The sequence below is a fragment of the Poecilia reticulata genome, linkage group LG15 (assembly GCF_000633615.1).
Source record: "Poecilia reticulata strain Guanapo linkage group LG15, Guppy_female_1.0+MT, whole genome shotgun sequence".
Classification (NCBI taxonomy): domain Eukaryota; kingdom Metazoa; phylum Chordata; class Actinopteri; order Cyprinodontiformes; family Poeciliidae; genus Poecilia; species Poecilia reticulata.
In genome coordinates this window covers 9,344,157-9,361,660 of record NC_024345.1, presented here as the reverse complement: position 1 = coordinate 9,361,660, position 17,504 = coordinate 9,344,157, and the positions used below count along the sequence as shown (strand labels likewise).

The 17,504-nt window shown below is 38.6% G+C and overlaps 1 protein-coding gene across 1 annotated transcript in view; it reads right to left on the bottom strand.

Moving 5' to 3' along the window:
- The window catches only part of cdh5 (cadherin 5), a 70,929-nt gene that overhangs the window by 14,813 nt on the left and 38,612 nt on the right, over positions 1 to 17,504 (bottom strand). Inside the window, exons 6-13 of the mRNA XM_008429111.2 lie at positions 17,148 to 17,329; positions 13,585 to 13,692; positions 12,616 to 12,761; positions 12,407 to 12,540; positions 9,880 to 9,989; positions 9,635 to 9,737; positions 4,628 to 4,758; positions 4,413 to 4,527 (exon numbers count right to left, since the gene is read on the bottom strand). Of these exons, the coding sequence (XP_008427333.1) occupies positions 4,413 to 4,527; positions 4,628 to 4,758; positions 9,635 to 9,737; positions 9,880 to 9,989; positions 12,407 to 12,540; positions 12,616 to 12,761; positions 13,585 to 13,692; positions 17,148 to 17,329 (1,029 nt within the window). The remainder of the gene's footprint in view (positions 1 to 4,412; positions 4,528 to 4,627; positions 4,759 to 9,634; positions 9,738 to 9,879; positions 9,990 to 12,406; positions 12,541 to 12,615; positions 12,762 to 13,584; positions 13,693 to 17,147; positions 17,330 to 17,504) is intronic.

Here is a 17,504-nt window from a genome sequence, read left to right as displayed (position 1 = left end):
GTCTTGGCGGGCCCATCACTATAATAGAGGTGCAGGTATCTATCAAGTCCTTAAGTTCGGGTAAATCCCTTGGGCCTGATGGTTTCTCTTCAGAATACTATAAAGCCAATGTGGATCTTCTGGCACCAGTATTGACAGATGTGATTCTTAAGAACGATAAAGACCTCTCCTTTTGTAGTAGCTATAGACCTATTTCCCTCCTCAATGTAGATTTAAAGATCTTATCTAAAATTCTTGCAACACGTCTCCAGCGAGTACTTCCCCTCATTATTTCATTAGATCAGACAGGCTTTATGACTGGACGACAGTCATAAAGCCAGACGTCTTTTAAATATTATCCATACACCAAGCACCTCATCACCTAAAATAATTGTATCTCTTGATGCCGAGAAGGCATTTGATCAGGTCGAATGGGGTTTTTTATATGAAGTAATGGAAAGATTTGGTTTTGATAACAATTTTATCCTTTGGGTTAAGGTGTTGTACTCATCACCGGTGGCCTCAATTAAAACAAATGACATGGTGTCTTCACCCTTTCCTCTTGGGAGGGGCACTATGCAGGGATGCCCTTTGTCTCCCTTGCTATTTGCCATCGCAATAGAGCCTCTGGCCATCTGGTTGTGTGCCGAGGGGGGTTTTAAGGGAATTCTGAGATCTGCTGTAACCCATACAATGTCCCTTTATGCGGATGATTTGCTCTTATACATTTCTGATCCTCATACTTCTCTTCCAGTGCTCTTTAACATTCTAGAACAATATAGCAAGCTTTCAGGTTACAAGCTCAACTACCAGAAAAGCCATTTATTTCCCTTGAACACTCTGGAAAGGAACCTTCCACATTCAATCTCACCCTTTAAATGGGCAGAAGCAGGGTTTCGTTATTTGGGAATATTCATCTGTGCTTCTATGTCTAACATGATGAATAAGAACTTCTCACCGTTATTGGAGAGCATGGAGAAAGATTTTGACCGGTGGTCCCAATTACCACTATCTATGATGGGACGGGTGAACCTAGTTAAAATTTTAATTTTCCCCAAATTTTTATACCTCTTTCAACATGTTCCTATACTAATTACACAGACCTTTTTTGAGAAATTAGACAGGAAGATATCCCAATTTTTGTGGCTTAAAAAACCTGCCAGACTTTGCAAATCAGTGTTACAGTCCCCAACTTATGAGGGTGGACTTGTTCTTCCCAACTTCAGGCAGTACTACTGGGCAGCTAATGTACAGAAACTTTTATATTGAGGGTGTGATGCTGAGGCTTCACCTGCCTGGGTGCAGATTGAAAGGGCATCTAGCCGTTATTCGTTGTCTTCTCTGCTTTGTTCTCAGCTCCCCCTTCCCCTCTCTCTGGTAGAGAACAATCCTATAGTCAGGGCTACATTAAGAATCTGGAGACAATTCACAAAATAGTTTGGCCTGCAAGGACCCTCTTGGGTCAGTCAAAAATTGCAACTTTATGCCTTCAGCCATTGATTTGACAGAGGGATCAAAACTGTAAAGGATCTTTATAGCAACAATACATTTTCATCCTTTGCTGAACTTTCATCTAAATTCCAACTGCCCAATTCTCATCTCTTTCGGTTCTTTCAGGCCAGGGATTATGTTAAAAAGTTGTTTCCGCACTTTCCTAATCGTCCACCTGAAACAGTTTTGGATACTCTCCTGCAATTAGATCCTCAACACAGAAAATTTATTTCATTTTTATATAATTCTATTAGTAATAACAACACCTCAAGATTTGCAGCTCCTGTTAAAACAGTGTGGGAGGGGGAGCTGGGTGCCGAAGTGGAGGGGGAGCAGTGGGAGGCTGCCAGGAATCTAATTCATAAGTCTTCGATTTTTGCCCGGCATGTTTTAATACAGTGCAAAATATTCTATAAAGTGCATTACACTAACAAACAATTAGCAAAAATGTATTCATCAGTCAGCGATGCTTGCAATAGGTGTGGACAATCGCCAGCTAACCATGCCCACATGTTTTGGGCTAATCGGGTATTGGGGTAACATTTTTAAGATACTAAGTCAAGCATATAATCAGACAATTCTCACCAATCCATTATCGGCAATATTTGGCATCCCTCCAGACCTGGGCCTTTTGTGTTCTTTGAAGCCTTCACTATGCTGCTAGCTCAGAGACTTATCCTACTCAAGTGGAAACTAAGCGTCTCGCCATCTTATGACCACTGGGTTAGAGAAGTTCTATACAACCTTAAGGTGGAAAAGCTCAGATTTGCACTTAACGGTTCCACCAGTAAATTTATGGAGACTTGGAGACCTTTCCTATCTGTAGTAGGTACAAAGACTTTGCTACTTGATTCAGAAGAAAAGTAAATTATCTGTAGGCCCTCTCATCTATATTCAGTTCTTTTGTTTTTACCCAATATATATTCTGTGTATTATAATTTTTTCTATTCTTTATTTATTTGACATTTTGTTTGTATTTATTTATTTCTCTGCCTCCTTTGGAATGAGTGTGGATGGGTGTGTGTGTGTGTGTGTGTGTCGTGTTGCTAAAAGTTGTTGCAGAGATTGAATCTCTGCTGACTGTTTGTCTTGTGTTTTGACCTAGACAGGGGTGTGTTCGGGGTGGGTGGGGTTTTGGGATAAATCTGCTTGAACTTCTCTCAATGTTATCTGTGACTACTGTGTCTTCATGGTAATAATGATTACTGTATGTGAAGCTGTAAAATTCAATAAAGAAAGTGAAACAAGAAGATCTGTGACTGTATCAATCTGAAAATGCATCAATTTAAGACATGAAAGCTAAGAAGTATTCACTAAGAAGAAAAGAAAGGAAAGGAGGGAAAATATGGCAAGCAGCTGCTGAGTGAAGAAAGAAGGCAGAGTGAGAGCAAATCAAGCACAAGGACAGATGAGGAGGAAAAGAAGGAAAATGTGACATTTGATTGGGCCCCAAGTCTCTGTCTCCATGTGAACATCGAACTCTCTCAGCAATAGCCACAGCTCTTGACTGAGGGAGAGCGGACTGATTTAAGTTTGCATGGGAAACCAACAGATTAATCTTTTACAACACATGCTTCTCAGCTTAATAAGCTGCAGATATCAGGCTTAGAGGCTTAGAGACAAGAGAAAGTGATGGAAAAGACGACTGAGAAAAACTTCTGGGTGTCAAACCTGACTTTATGTGAGAAAATGTGTGTGTGAATGGCAAATTGCTTTGTGGCCAGACAGATAATGACAAGGGCATTAAATAGTTAATCTGGCTTGCTTTTGGGCAGTTTGATAAAAAGAGAGGAAGACAGAAAAGCGTGGTAGAAGAAGAGACACCCTCAGGGAGAGAGGAAGAGGAAGAGAGAGATGAATAAAAATGAAAGAGAAAGGATGATAGTGAAGGAGTGAATTAATAGTTAATTGGTTGGGTGTTTGCTGGTGTTTGATAAGCAGATGGCACCTAAAGAGCTGATAAACTTTCCTTATTACCACTCCTATTCTTCCACTGTTTTTCCCACAGTTCTCTCTTTCCAACCGCTTCCAAACCACGTTGTCTTCTGACATTTAGCCTGACCGATCGCACCTCAACTCTTTGCCTTTGTCGCGTCTTTCACCTTCTTAGTTTCCCCAGATCCATGTCTGCATAGATGTGTTTCTCTCTCTGCCTCCATCTCTTTTTAACTTCCTTGTCTCTTTTCCTTCCGTCTTACGCACCCCTCATCCTGGACCCCTCACGTCTGTCCGACTGTCTCCATTGGGCCTCTGATTTGACATGACAAGTGTCTCTTTTTCTCCAGGAAGAAAAACGAACATTGGGTGAAGGTATCAAACAGAATCTTGAGCTCACAACCACGAGCGTTATTTCCACATCCGTCGCTGTATTATTCATAAAACCAAGATCTTGGAGAATGGGGTTTGGTGCACCAAAACCTAAATCATTTATTGAACCTATGTTTATGTGCCAATTGCTTAGCAGTGCATCATTCGCTGCTGCTGCTTTATGGATTTCAGTTTTTCAGTTGAAGCTCTAAACTTTAGAGTGATAAGTCATTAAAAAACACTTCCTGTCTTCTTCATTGTTGTTTCCACCACCAGTAACGTCACTGATCACCTGACTCGTGTGATGCAATAAGTGTGAAACACGCTAATTTTTACACAGCCGAAAAGTGTGAGGTTTTTTTTAATTGGTGTATTTTCCTTAACAATTATTAATTATAGTTAAACATAATAAATTATTTTCGTACTTCCAATTTGTGCAGTGGAAACACAGCTGCTGAGATTCATGGGAATGTTCTCCAAACTTACATCAAACAAATTTCCTAACATTCTCCACAGGACTATTTTGTCCAATCAAAAGAGATACGCAGAAACATAGGCTATATTAAAGAAAAAATAAAAATGCACAAAAGACAAAAAGGTTCATGCATGAACCAAGAACATAAATCCAGACTTACCCAGTATGGTCAGTATGCACAGCAGTATGGTAATCAGGGCGTGGACGCTGACCCCCATCCTCTGCATACTGGCCTTACACCTTGAAAAAACTCGCTTGGCGTCACACTGGCATAACTGAGACAAAGAAAGCAAGCGCTTGGTTCTTTCTGTTGCCTACTCCTTCAGAAGACATGTTGGACATTCCCCTTTCAATCAAAGCAAAGCATAAAAGAACCTTGATTTGCAGTTTGGTGATGCTGCTCATGAGAGGCTGGCCTCCATCACTGATGCGCACTTCCACACTGTAATCACTGGAATCCTCCAGGTTGAAGGGGCCCTCCTTCACCAGTAAAGCAGCCGTGTTATCTGCACAAGATGAGTGGGAACACAAGTAGTTAGCATGCACATCAAATTATCTTTGGACTAGGGCTGGCAGAGATCAAATTAGCCCTGGAAAAAGTCATTAGTAGTGCCAGTAGGAAATGTTAGAATGTTATGTTTTCTACAGGCCATGTCCAAAACAATGGAGTCATTAGTTCAATTATTGGAGGACAGAAGTTTCCTGCTGAGCCAATGAGGAGAGCTGTCCACAATATACCTCGGTTTTAGGAATTTGAGCGAATACAATGACAGGAAAGTTCCTTTTGCTCCACTTGCTGTTCTGCGTTAAAGTTCGGTTTGGGGTGGTCACTAAGACTTTGGAATGCTTTTGTCTAAAACTCACTCTATTTTCAGTCCATGTCTATGATTTCAGTCCATTTTAAAGCAACGGCAGTGAAAGAGAGAGCAAATTTTCTCAGGTTTTCCATAGCATTCAGTTAAGCAGTGCTATTCCTTCCTCTTATGTTGCTTGAGGCCTGCTGGCTGAAAACGCCTTTTCTGCAATCTGGATCTAAATCAGACTGATTGGCTTTATAATTAGTGCTGTCAATCAATTAAAAAATTGAATCAATAAATCTATCACTATGATTTATCACAATCTATCACTATGCTAACTTTGTAAACTTGAAATGTAAAAATACACGTTTTCCAAAATTGCTTTATTGCCTCAAACCAAACGATTCAGTTTTCCAGGTTTTCATATTCAATAAGCTTTAAAAGAAATCATTTTTGTTTCAATCTGTAAACTGGTTGAGCTTCCAATGAAGGATAATTCACCTTTACAGTGTCGGCTACATGCTAGCTTGGTTTTATCCAAACGTTCATCACGGTGGATTTTAAAATCAAACTTACAGCCGAGTCACCAGCCTCATTCAATCATCTTTCCCTCATATTTGTGACTGCATTGCTGACCGCAGCACAAGACAGCATACCGTGCTGCTGTCAACTAAGTAAGACTATTAGAGGTTTTTAAGTCAAAACAGGTAACAGGTCAAAACATAATGTATGTTTCTCTGCATTACGAAATATTAACACATTAAAGTTTAAAATATTAAACTTTATAGATTAATCACATGCGCTAACGCGTTAGCGTTGGTAGCCCTAGCTGCAATGGAACAAGCCAGTTACTGGAGCAGAACAGGATTGTGTGTGTTAGGATCCATTTGCCATTTGTTGTGAATTGTTGCCCTATGGAGGAACTGAATTGGAAGGAAACTGTCAGACATACAGGAGAAGATAACTGTAATCAAGGCTTTTAATTCATTTCAATCTGACAGACTTCTTTGTAATGTTATAAATTCAGGGTTTCACAGGTGCCAGGATGGGACCAGATTTGTATTCTGAATCCAAATTTAACAAATGTGATGAGATTGAAATCATTTTGCTCTACTGAATCAAGGACAGTCTTCAGCCCTCAACTAACAATTCTCAGTAAGGTCTGAATGAAAGTGTGACTTTATTCCACTATTTCATTTAGATATTTAAAGAATGAACAAAACATGATCAAACTATTTGATCACATCATTGTAATTATTGATTGGAGACAAAGAACTTCACCAGTGCATGTTAACACTTAAAATACAAGCTTGTTAAAAACATTTGTACATTAACTGAGTGAAGAAACGATAGAACCAGTGTCTATCAACCCTTCATCCCATCACTCTTCTCTTTTTGATCCGCCTCTCGTTCTGTTTTATTTTCGTTCTTAATCCCATCTGTGAGGATTGTCCTCGCTGCCCTCCGGAGGTTTCTTCTCCTCTATCTCATTACTCATGTTTCCTTTTCCTTGTTTGTCCATCTCACCCTGCCTCTCTGGTTCTAATGTAGCGAGCTGCACAGAACAGTCGTCAGTCATGCTGTTACTGAAGGTTGTTTATGACAGATTTAAAGAGGTGGCAGACGATTAATATTTCAGCTTTCACTTTGAAGGTTTAGCGTGTTGGGAGTTTGTGGATGTTTTTGAGAGGAGCTCCAACAAACAACTACAGTCTCTTTTCTCCGTCTTCTTCACCATTCATGTCTTTTCAACAGCTGACATTTCGATTTGATTCGTTTTTCATGAAGTCTGGCTCACAGCTATTCCTTCCTTCATGTAATTTATTTGTTATTCTCCCCATCCCAACCCTCACAGTCTCTCTGCTAATTTATTCCTTCTTTGTCTTCATTTTTTGCCAACTTTTCCTCTAATATTATTCTCTTTTGATTATTCTTCATTAATCTCACACAGGATTTTTTTTCTGGAATCATGAGTAGAGACTTCCTTTTTATCTTTAACTCTGGTGTTTATTTTTCTTTTAATGCTGTTTTTCCCCAGTGCCTCCTCTCATCTACACTTCTCTCTGTTCTCCTTTCATGTCTTTCTGTTGCTCTCCTTTATTCTCCTTTTCCTCCCTCATCTTCACACATCAGCTCCTCCAGGCATGTGAAGACTGGAAATGGATGAGTGTTGGGCTGGAAAGGGTTGTTTATTCCCTTTTTTTCTCTGTTTTTCTTGCTTTTAGATCTGATCAAGTTCCACTTAAATTAAATATTAACTCTTTGCCTGAATCTTTCATCTGACTACCTGAGGCTCTGAACATTTGTTAAGTCATTTGGGGCAATGTTTTCAGATGAAACGTAAAAACCCAAAATGCTGTCATTTTGTGTCCTATTATGTTTAAAATGTGCTTTGCAAAGGTATTCACGCCCTATGAACATTTTTTCATTTTGTCACATTGCATTTCAAAACTATTTTCTTGATGCTAATGAGTGTATAATAGTAAAATGAAAGGAAAATTAGAAATAATTTTGTCTTAATTTTTACAAATAAAAATCTGAAATGTGTTGCACCCACTTTAGTTTTGTAACATTGAATAAAAATCCAGGTCAACACTAAAGAGCAAATAATACCAGACCGGTCAGTGTAACTAAGTGTAAAGCAGATTAGGATTAAAACAAAATCCAAAATCTAACACTTTTCAGTTCATCTGAAAATTAATTGAACCATCTCAGTTAATTTAACTTGGGAATATGGACACAGTGCAACACCACACAATTAAAACCTGCTGGGCTATGCTTACGTAGCAGGCAAAGGCAACACAAATCTACTTGTTTACTACAATTTGAACAATCCGACCTGAGCCACGTCTACACCTGATGCTAATTCAAATTCATATCCAATTGTTTCATCTCCAGTCTGAAGGTCCTGTCATATTTATTTTAGTTCATTGATGTGACATATGCATCATAATTGTGTACCAAAAGTCGCTGTAAATTGGGATGAAAATCATATGAAATGATGAAAGATGTTCATGTCACCACTCATGGTCCCCACTGCACATCCTTTTCTTCTCAACACAAACTGCAGTCAGCAGCAGTCATGTGATTCTTTTCGTATCTTAACTTCTTTTTAAATTCTCCAATGCTAAAGGCAGAAAATCTCATATGGAAAGATTGAAAATCTCTCTATGGGAATATAAATTATTTAGATGTCAGAAGCCAAACCAGAGCTTCAAATCAGCCAAACACCGACTGCAACAAACAAACTTACTGAAACTTTTACATCACTACTAATATTTTCATTCACAGCTTCCAAAAATCCATAATTTGTTGTAATTTTTGAAAGTGGTATTTATCCCTATCCCTCTAGAATTCTTAAGAGTTTTTGATTTATCCATTGAGTACGACAGCGATTAATAGGTGAAAGAAAGAAAAAAATAGGCCCTGCACTAACAATAAAATGAAAATATTGTGGAAAAAAAAGAAAATCGGAAAATCAAAGTTGGCAAACCAAACACCAAGACTGTATTTAGGGAGTGTGGGGAGGCGGGGCTATTAGCATGCAGCTTGCTTACCACCATCAGTTTTAGGTGTCATGTTGTCAACTTAACTAAATCTTAAATGTGTTGCTACTGCAAACACAATGACAACTAAACAACAAGGTCAGGAAATAGTTTTATTATTTAAAAAAATAGCAATGGAGAGGGAAGTAGGTTAGTTATGCTAGCTTGACTTTGACAACAGTAACAAGTAGTTACAGAATTTGGTGTGTTTCAGAGCAGTAAAAATTAGATGAACTAATCAGCCATCACTGTGTTCAGATGATCACAGATGATCAATTATTAATAATTACAAAATAAGCATCAAGCCCAGAAACATTCAACTGTAACAGATTCTGTTCTTTGTGTGGGAAATGTTTGTGTGGTTTTTGGTGTTGAAACATGATAGCTGAGAGTTATCAGTCAGTTGCTATGGCAACGCATCTGTGTGTAATGTAGCTGACACAGAGCGAGAAAAAATATTTAAGCGTGGTTTGAGTTCTTCAATGGTTTTTCTCTCTGCTGTGACACACTGACCTGAATGAATCACAACTTCATCTCTAGATTTTGTTTTAACTGATTTGTTCTAATGCAGCTGTGGCCACGGATGGCAAGGAAAATAATCGCCTTTTTGCCCTCCAGCGTTTTGCACAAGCAAAGTGTCCAGATGTAAACAATAAGATTTTATCCGTTGCAACGTGTCTGCCACTCATAAAAGCAGTCCTCTTTTTTTCTAAAGTAGTGTTTTATGCCGAAAGGGCAAAGATTAGCTCTCATTAAATTCATTCTGAAATGCCCTGTACTTCATTAAAAAAATAAAAAAATAAAAATAAAACAGAGGATCAGTGAAGAAACTGTGACCATCTTTATTCTCTGAGGAATAATGAAGCACAAAACGTGCTACAAAAGCACTCACTTACAACTAATCAACACTGAGCACTCTGCTGCCGATAGTTTCATCTGTTGCTTAGCAACAAGTTAGCAGGCCATTTGAAAGTTCCTCTTTTTGCTTGGATCAACAGGTAAAGAAGCAGCAGAGCAAGATAATTATTACAAGCACTCACTGCCGTGGTCTCTGATGGAGAAGTTGGAGCTGGGAAGAGCGAGACTGAAAGTGAAGATAGCTGCTTGATCGTCTTTGTCCGAGGCTCCCAAGTTACCGATCACCTAAAAACAGAAAACAAGTAACACACAGACTGTAGCAAATTATGTCATACAAAACACCAGATAGAGAAGATAAAATTGAGTTAAATGCAAATGTCTGTTATCTAAAAGTAACCAAACGGTATTTAGAATGTTCTCCTCTCACCGTGTTTCTGACGTCATTCTCACACACAAAGATATCATTGGCAATCAGTTCAGGTGGATTGTCATTGACGTCCAGAACCGTTACAAAAACCTCAGCAAATGACGCCAGGCCTACAGAGGAGAGACATTTCATGAATATCTGGGTGTTTTTGTAGTTTTATGTCAGCAGTTTTTCCATAAGCTGTGTTTCTGTAAATGAACCAGAAAATTCTTGCTTAGTTTTCTTCTGGTTTTGCCTTTCCTGTAATTTCTGTTATTGGCTTTCAGGAGAGCCTGCGCACTGAGTAAACTCGGCTTCTTACTGACATGATGCCTCAATCTGTCGCCACATTTTACTGTTTACAGACAGTTTATATATTTAGTCTCAACAAAGAGTTACATCTGCAATAGATGACATCACTCAGGTCAAAAGTAAAGCGAGACTCTGCATTTGCTTAGCCACTTTGCTTTACTAGCCTAGCACAGCGGCTAATTGTAGAGTGAAAAGGGATTTAACACAAGTGAGAACAATGCACCAACTTCAAGCAAAGTTTATCAATAAAACACAAATGCAGATGAAGGTGAGACGTTTGTTAAACCACTGACATAGAAACACTTTGGCCTTTTTCCTACAATAAAAGAAAACGATACACAGCAACAATACTTAATGCAGTTCTCTGATGTTATGTGCTCTACCATTTTGACTTCCTGTCTTGGTTTCAGTGATACTGCTACATGGGCTTGTGTGGTTTATTACACTAGTTTCCATAGTAAGCAGACAATGGAAACAGACACTGTCCGGAAACATTGTCTGTAAAAGCGACCCGTTCTGCACCGTCCTGGGCCCTGTACAGAGGGACATCTGCAGGATAAAGTACACAACACGGTCCAACACTGGAGGATAGAAAAATGAGACTGCTTGACACAAATACAAGACACACTTGAACATCATGGTTGTTGTTACACTGTGTGACGCAACATTTCACTGCAAAACACAAAATCGCGCAGAGTTTTGGTTTAGCTTCTCACGTAAATACCTTTTTACAGTTGAAATGAGACAAAACTAATTTACAAGTGACTTTTCAGCAAGTTATAGGAGCTTGTTTTAAGTCAACAATTCCTCAACAATAATCAAAAGTGCTTCTACTGGCAGATTATTTCACTTATAAGTTTTCTCTTAAGTGAAATAACCTGCCAATTGACATGTACGTTTTCATATATATTGAGGAATTATTGATTTAAAAGAAGCTCCTATGTCTTGCTGATATATGTTGTCTGTGGTTCTTTTTATGTAGGTTGAGAAAATACCTATTATATTTGCACTAGAGAGTAGAACAGAGATATTTGGTAAGATTTATAATTTTTTACAGTGTAGGTGTTGGTGTTAAACACCTACACTGGGTTAGGGTAGTCTAGAGTCATTGCCAGTCTAGAGCAATTTCCTCCTGCATACTCCAGACTTTAGCATGGCGTACCGAAGCGCAGTGAGCCATACTGAATTGCTCTGTAGAGCCAATAGTGGCTGCTGCTTAGTGATTGAGTAGTCTGTTCAGAACAAGGCAGAATTTATGGGCGACACTTTGAGTCTGTGACCATTCTAGTACTTTCATATAGAAGTCTGTTTCATTAAGAAACATCTGCTGCATGTTGCGTCTGCAATCTACAAAATTAAGGTAAAAAATGTGTTAGACAGCCTTAGAACGTCTAAATGGAGACGGTCATACTGGAATATTTCTGTTTATAAATATTAGATTTTGTGTTTTAGGCTCAGAGTCCTGATCAGAGCTCTTGTTTATTTATTTTTCAGCGGATGGGTCTGGCAGTGACTAGCTGTGATTATAATTAGTTATGAGCAATTTGCGTCTGTGACGGATCTGATTAAGGTCAACTGACTGAAAAGTTTTATATTTGCGCGCTCCGTGTTTGACGGGTATTGTTTTTTATTAAAGTGTCTCTTATTCTGCATTTGGAACTTATTTTGCTTTGCTCCTCCTTTGCTGTCTCTGTTTTTAAAAATATCTCCAGCACAAGAACAAGTTTTATATATGGAGGACCTAGTCAAAGCTCGGGGGACTGTTGTGCTCCCTAAACGTTGTGACATGCAGCTAAAATAGATCTCTGGATTTTATTATTTGCTTGTCTAAAAATACAGAAAGCTGTGTGTGAACAAAAAGACTTGCTAATGTGATTTTCCTACTTAGTTTCTATTTCCAGAGCGGTGGAAGCAGATGTTACAGGAACATGTTAAATCTGTGATACTGTCCGGAAACATTGTCTGTAAAAGCGACCCGTTCTGCACCGTCCTGGGCCCTGTACAGAGGGACATCTGCAGGATAAAGTACACAACACGGTCCAACACTGGAGGATAGAAAAATGAGACTGCTTGACACAAATACAAGACACACTTGTACATCATGGTTGTTGATGTACAACAAACATGCCGTCCACTTTAAGCCCTTTTTCCTGTAATACTTTCAAATTTTTATTGTTTAAAAAAATGCACACGTTCCCATCTTTATGTGTTGGTTCAGTGTTGATGTGTGACGTACCGCCATTCTCCTCTTGCGCCTTAACTTTAAACATGTGTTGCTCCTCCGCCTCTCTGTCCAGCCTCTTCAGAACCGACAGCTGACCCAAGGTCGGGTCGATCCTAAAGGGTAAGCCCGTTTCCAGGATGGAGTACCTGAAAACAATGAGAGCTAGTGATGAGCAGGACGAGTGGCTGCACAGCTGAACTCGACTGTAAGGGGAACCGTACTCTATGCGCTTCCTGACTCCATCTGGGTCTCTGGCTTGGAGTCTCCCCAATATTGTTTTTTCCATCTGCTCCTCTAGAACGCTGAAGTTGTAGATGGAGTGAGTGAAAACTGGCGGCTCGTCCACATCGGTCACCTTGATGGTCACCTGCAGTATATTACAGAAGAGAAACGCCTTGATTTGGACATGATCTTCACTTTCCCCTCTGCTGCCCTCTTAGGTTCACAGTCGATTATTTGATGATTGTACATTCTGGATTCCTTCAAAACATCCCAGTTCAAACCTTTCTAAACTTAAACATCTTGATTTTATGGGATTATTTGTGACTCTATCTCTGGTGCTCACACATTAAACACATTAAACTTTCATTTGGGTTAAGTTTGATTTTCATTTTCTCATAATAAAAATGTCAAAAAATGAGTTCTTGGTATTTAAACTTGATCTTGTTTAATAATCAGAAAAAGAAGTAAAACGTCCCATTTTTGCTTTTGAATGAGGGCGCATTCGATCCTCACTCAATCACCATCACTGTAAAAAAATTGTTTCTTTATAACATTTTGACTTTACATCTTTTAAATAATTGGATTTGAAAAACAAGAGAGTGGAAATTCAAGCAGGTTTTGACACTCAATATGTTTTTTTTATTTTCCATAATGATGCAGTAATGTATTGTGCGAAAATCTTTGTTTGAAAGCTGATAGTTTTGTCTGAAAATGAGAGGAAATTTAGATTTAAGACTTTTGCACAGAAATGTCTGCATCTAACTCTGTTTTCTGGGGGGGTTGTGGCTGTATTTTGTGTTTGCATACAGTATCAATGTGTCTTCATTTCTTAAACAGGGTGTTTGTGTTTTTTGTTGATTATTAACAAAATACAGAATGAAAGTTAGTGAGATCCAATCTCTAAATCAGAAATGTAGAACTTTCAATTTTCTTTCAGTTCTTCTTATGCAAGCTGATGAGGGACTTACCTGTGCCGTTATATTTGCGATGTTGAGGTTTTCTGCTGGAGAAAATTGTAGTCGTTCATCCACACCGACAGTGAAGGTGTAGTCGTTCCGCGTCTCGTAGTCTAAAGCCTGCAGAGAGGGGAGGAGGTTAGTGAGCCGCTGCTATTTTAAACCTTCTGACATCATGTCATTTGCACATTTGAAGTCAATCTGTTCTAACGCTGGATTCATCCTCCAGAGAGCATGTGAAAACATGAGCGTTCTTGTTTTTGCTGAGCAGGAGCACATTTGCACTTCCATTTATTTGAACAGGAACAGCTGAGAACTTCAGGTGTGAAAAGGATGCAAACATAAAACAACCCTGGAGACTCAATCATTTACAAAATGTCAGCTAAAGCTTTTTCAAATATTCTGGTGGATTCTGGTGGATTCTTCCTCCAGAATCAGAATTATAGTAGAAGTCATCAGAACAAACATGTTTCCCATAACGTTGAGCATCTTTTTCATTTATGAGACAATGTTCTCAGCAGAGATCTAACATAGGATTTGAAACAAACACTGACATCATTCCAGGATGTTGGGTCACATTTTTAGAGTTTTAGTTTACAATTGAAAAGTTGTTTCACACTTAAATATTAAAAGTATGTACAATACTTTTAATATTAGGGTTAGGGTTAAATCTGTAAACATAGCGACCAAACAGATGTTTCATCCATCCATTTTCTTACACCCTTGTCCCTCAGTTGGGTCCTGAGGGGTGCTGGTGCCTATCTCCAGCTAGCGTGCCGGGCGAGAGGCGGGGTACACCCTGGACAGGTCACCAGTCTGTCGCAGGGCAACACAGAGACACACAACCATACACACACTCACACCTAGGGGCAATTTGGAGAGGCCAATTAACCTGACAGTCATGTTTTTGGACTGTGGGAGGAAACCGGAGTACCCGGAGAAAACCCACGCATGCACAGGGAGAACATGCAATGCAGAAAGACCGGGGCTGGGAATTGAACCCAGAACCTTCTTGCTGCAGGGCAACAGCTCTACCAACTGCGCCACTGTGCAGCCCCAGGTGTTTCATAAATGTCATTAGATTAATATGTTAGATGACTTAAAGATCCATGTCTAGACACCTGCAGAGTTAGCCTTCTACTGACAGAGAAAGATTAAATATTTGCTTTGCATTAAAAGTTGTTGAACACCACTGAGATAGCGATGATATCAGTCTGGCCACACCCATGAAAACTTTCCAGCTCTACCACTGAGTTGTACTTAATATCCTATTGGCCGACACCTGAGTCAGCCAATCAAAAAGCTGTGTTTATTTTTCTTGGTTTTGACTGGGTGTTTCCACAAAAATGGAAATAAGGAAGACTGTAGTTAGCTTCTGCAGTAGTGCTAACATGGTTTCCACTGAGTGTATTAATTCATATTAAGGTATGTTATCTATTAATTTATTAAAATAGATATTTTTACAGAGATATTTCAGCCATTCACAGGAAAATGTGGTGCCTAAACCCCTGAAAATACTAGAGGCTCAATGTGTGCAGACACTGTTATAGTCAGTGATGCTAGCTATGCTAACGGTGCTATTCACAAATAAAAGCTGCTCAGTCATTTGGTCAATTCACTAAATATAATCGCAATGTAAATGATGTGTCAAAAGACCACTGTGACTTAAACATTTGAGTCAATAAAAGTGAGGATGTGAGGAAAACTGTAGCAGTATAACTGAGTTAGCGTATACAACACAGGGAAATAAAATATATTTGTGAATGTAAAACCATTCTAGAGCAAAATATGTCAGTAACAGCAGATATGCAAGTTCAGATTAAAAGACAGGTTGAGCATCTCCATTCTGTGTGAACTTTTTTTAAGGTTAGACTTTTATTGCTTTGTTTTTTCAACATGATGCTTCAAAATTAATTTGTTTCATTATAGCATCAACTTTGAATCTTTCCGAGGTTGTTAAAGACACAGCTTGACTTCAAGCTTTGGTACTACACACATTTTCTCACTTCCTAAAATGTTAAATTCCCACCTCAATAGTGACAGTAACTTATTTTTCACACTTGAAACATCAAAATAATTTTCTTTTTAAATATGTCACTGTTTCCCCACAATAATTTTTTTTAAAAGTAAACGAAAAAAACCAACATGCTCCTCCTTTGTGATCGTATTCCTAATCAAAAAAGTTTTGCTTTACTCTGATTTTTATTTATCTTGAACAAGCTCTGCAATGAGAAACCATTCTTATCCTGTTTGTTATTTTCTTTCTGCTGCATTACAACAGCAAATTTTCATCTGCAGACGGGACAATACAGGTAGACGGGAATATTCTAACAGGATTATCCACAGTCATAATGCTGCTCAGTCGCAGGCTACCAAAAGCATTAGCAAACACAGCAATGAAGTCTTGATGGCGGCGGCGTGGACGATAGCTGGGTTTATTTTGTGAATACAGACAAAATAAGGAAGATGAAGAGCGGCTACAGAGCTGAGGGGTGAGTGAACAGATCAAAGTCCAATTTGGTTCCAGGCCAGCATGGGAGCCAGTTATTACCCTGCTTATTTTACAATAGTGCATCTTCAACTCTCTGAAGCCCTAAATACTTTATCTTGACAAGTAAACCTCCAGAAATTCCTGCAGGGATAAAATAAAAACATAATAAGGATGTCAGTGTACTGGTGTATGAGAATTTATGGAAATCTTGTCAGAGCTCGCTGCTATCATCCTTCTGCTCGACTCCTTTGTGTTTGTAATGTTCTGTGATAGCGGGAGGTATTTTTACTCTCGGGTTTTAATGTTCCTGCAAGAGTTTTCCATCAGTTCCTGGGCCTCCAAAATTTCAACACCCGAGTGTTACAAATTCTCTGCAGTTTTCACTTATTTCATGGAGTAAGTTTAGAAGAAACTCATCCATGTTTTGGATGTGCAGCTGAAGGAAACAATTCATGTGCAACACAAAGGCAGAGCTGTTTTCTGTTTTTTCTCTTGGACATGTTTAAATCCATCTTGCTTGCATTTTGTTGCAACAGACAATATATTTCAGGATCTTCGCTTTAAATACTTCAGTGTATCATCAGCTGTGTACGTATGTAACATTATAATAAGAAGTTACATTTCAGAATTTCAGATTTGAGCCAGTTCGGATGTGGTGATCTGAATGGGCCAGATTTCTACAGAAGCTGAGAGTGGATTTACATATATGTGAATTGTTTTACATTCACATATATACTTTTTGCCAATAGTTTTCTTGAGGTCATTTCTCAATGGGTTTCATTGCTAAAACTACAGGCAGACTTCAAACTTAAAACAGTGCAGAAAATCAAAGTCATCATTCATGACTTCTTCTGTTTGCTGATTGGCATGTTTGAAATTCAACCACAGCTATCCACTTCAATGGGTGAAAGCCAATGGTCAGGCTAATTCAGAACATTTTCAAACAAAAATTCCTCCCTAACCAAGAATCTGAATGAATTGAACCATAAAGATTTAAAATCTCTTACACCACATTAACTGTGAATTAAAAACAAGACTGCTTTGAGACATTATCTCATCAGTTTCTCCCCTCCAAGCCTCCTACCTGTTTGAGCACCAGTATACAGTTGTTATCCTTACTGGGTTTGGTGCTGAATACATTCCCATTGCCACTTGGAATAGAAAAGATGGGCTGCTTGTTCTCATCCTCGTCTAAGTCTATTAACTCCAGGATGCCAATCTTCTCATTAACTTTAAGGTTTTCTGGGACACTTATTTCATATTTTCCTTATGACAGAAAGCAAACACAAAAATAACACATTATATAAATATATATACAAACATGTATAAATAGATATAGACATTATTTATGTAGATATGGGAAGAGTTGCATGTATTGGTTCTGTGACTTTCTTAAAGCAAAAAAATATAAATAAAAAATAAATATATACATACATATATA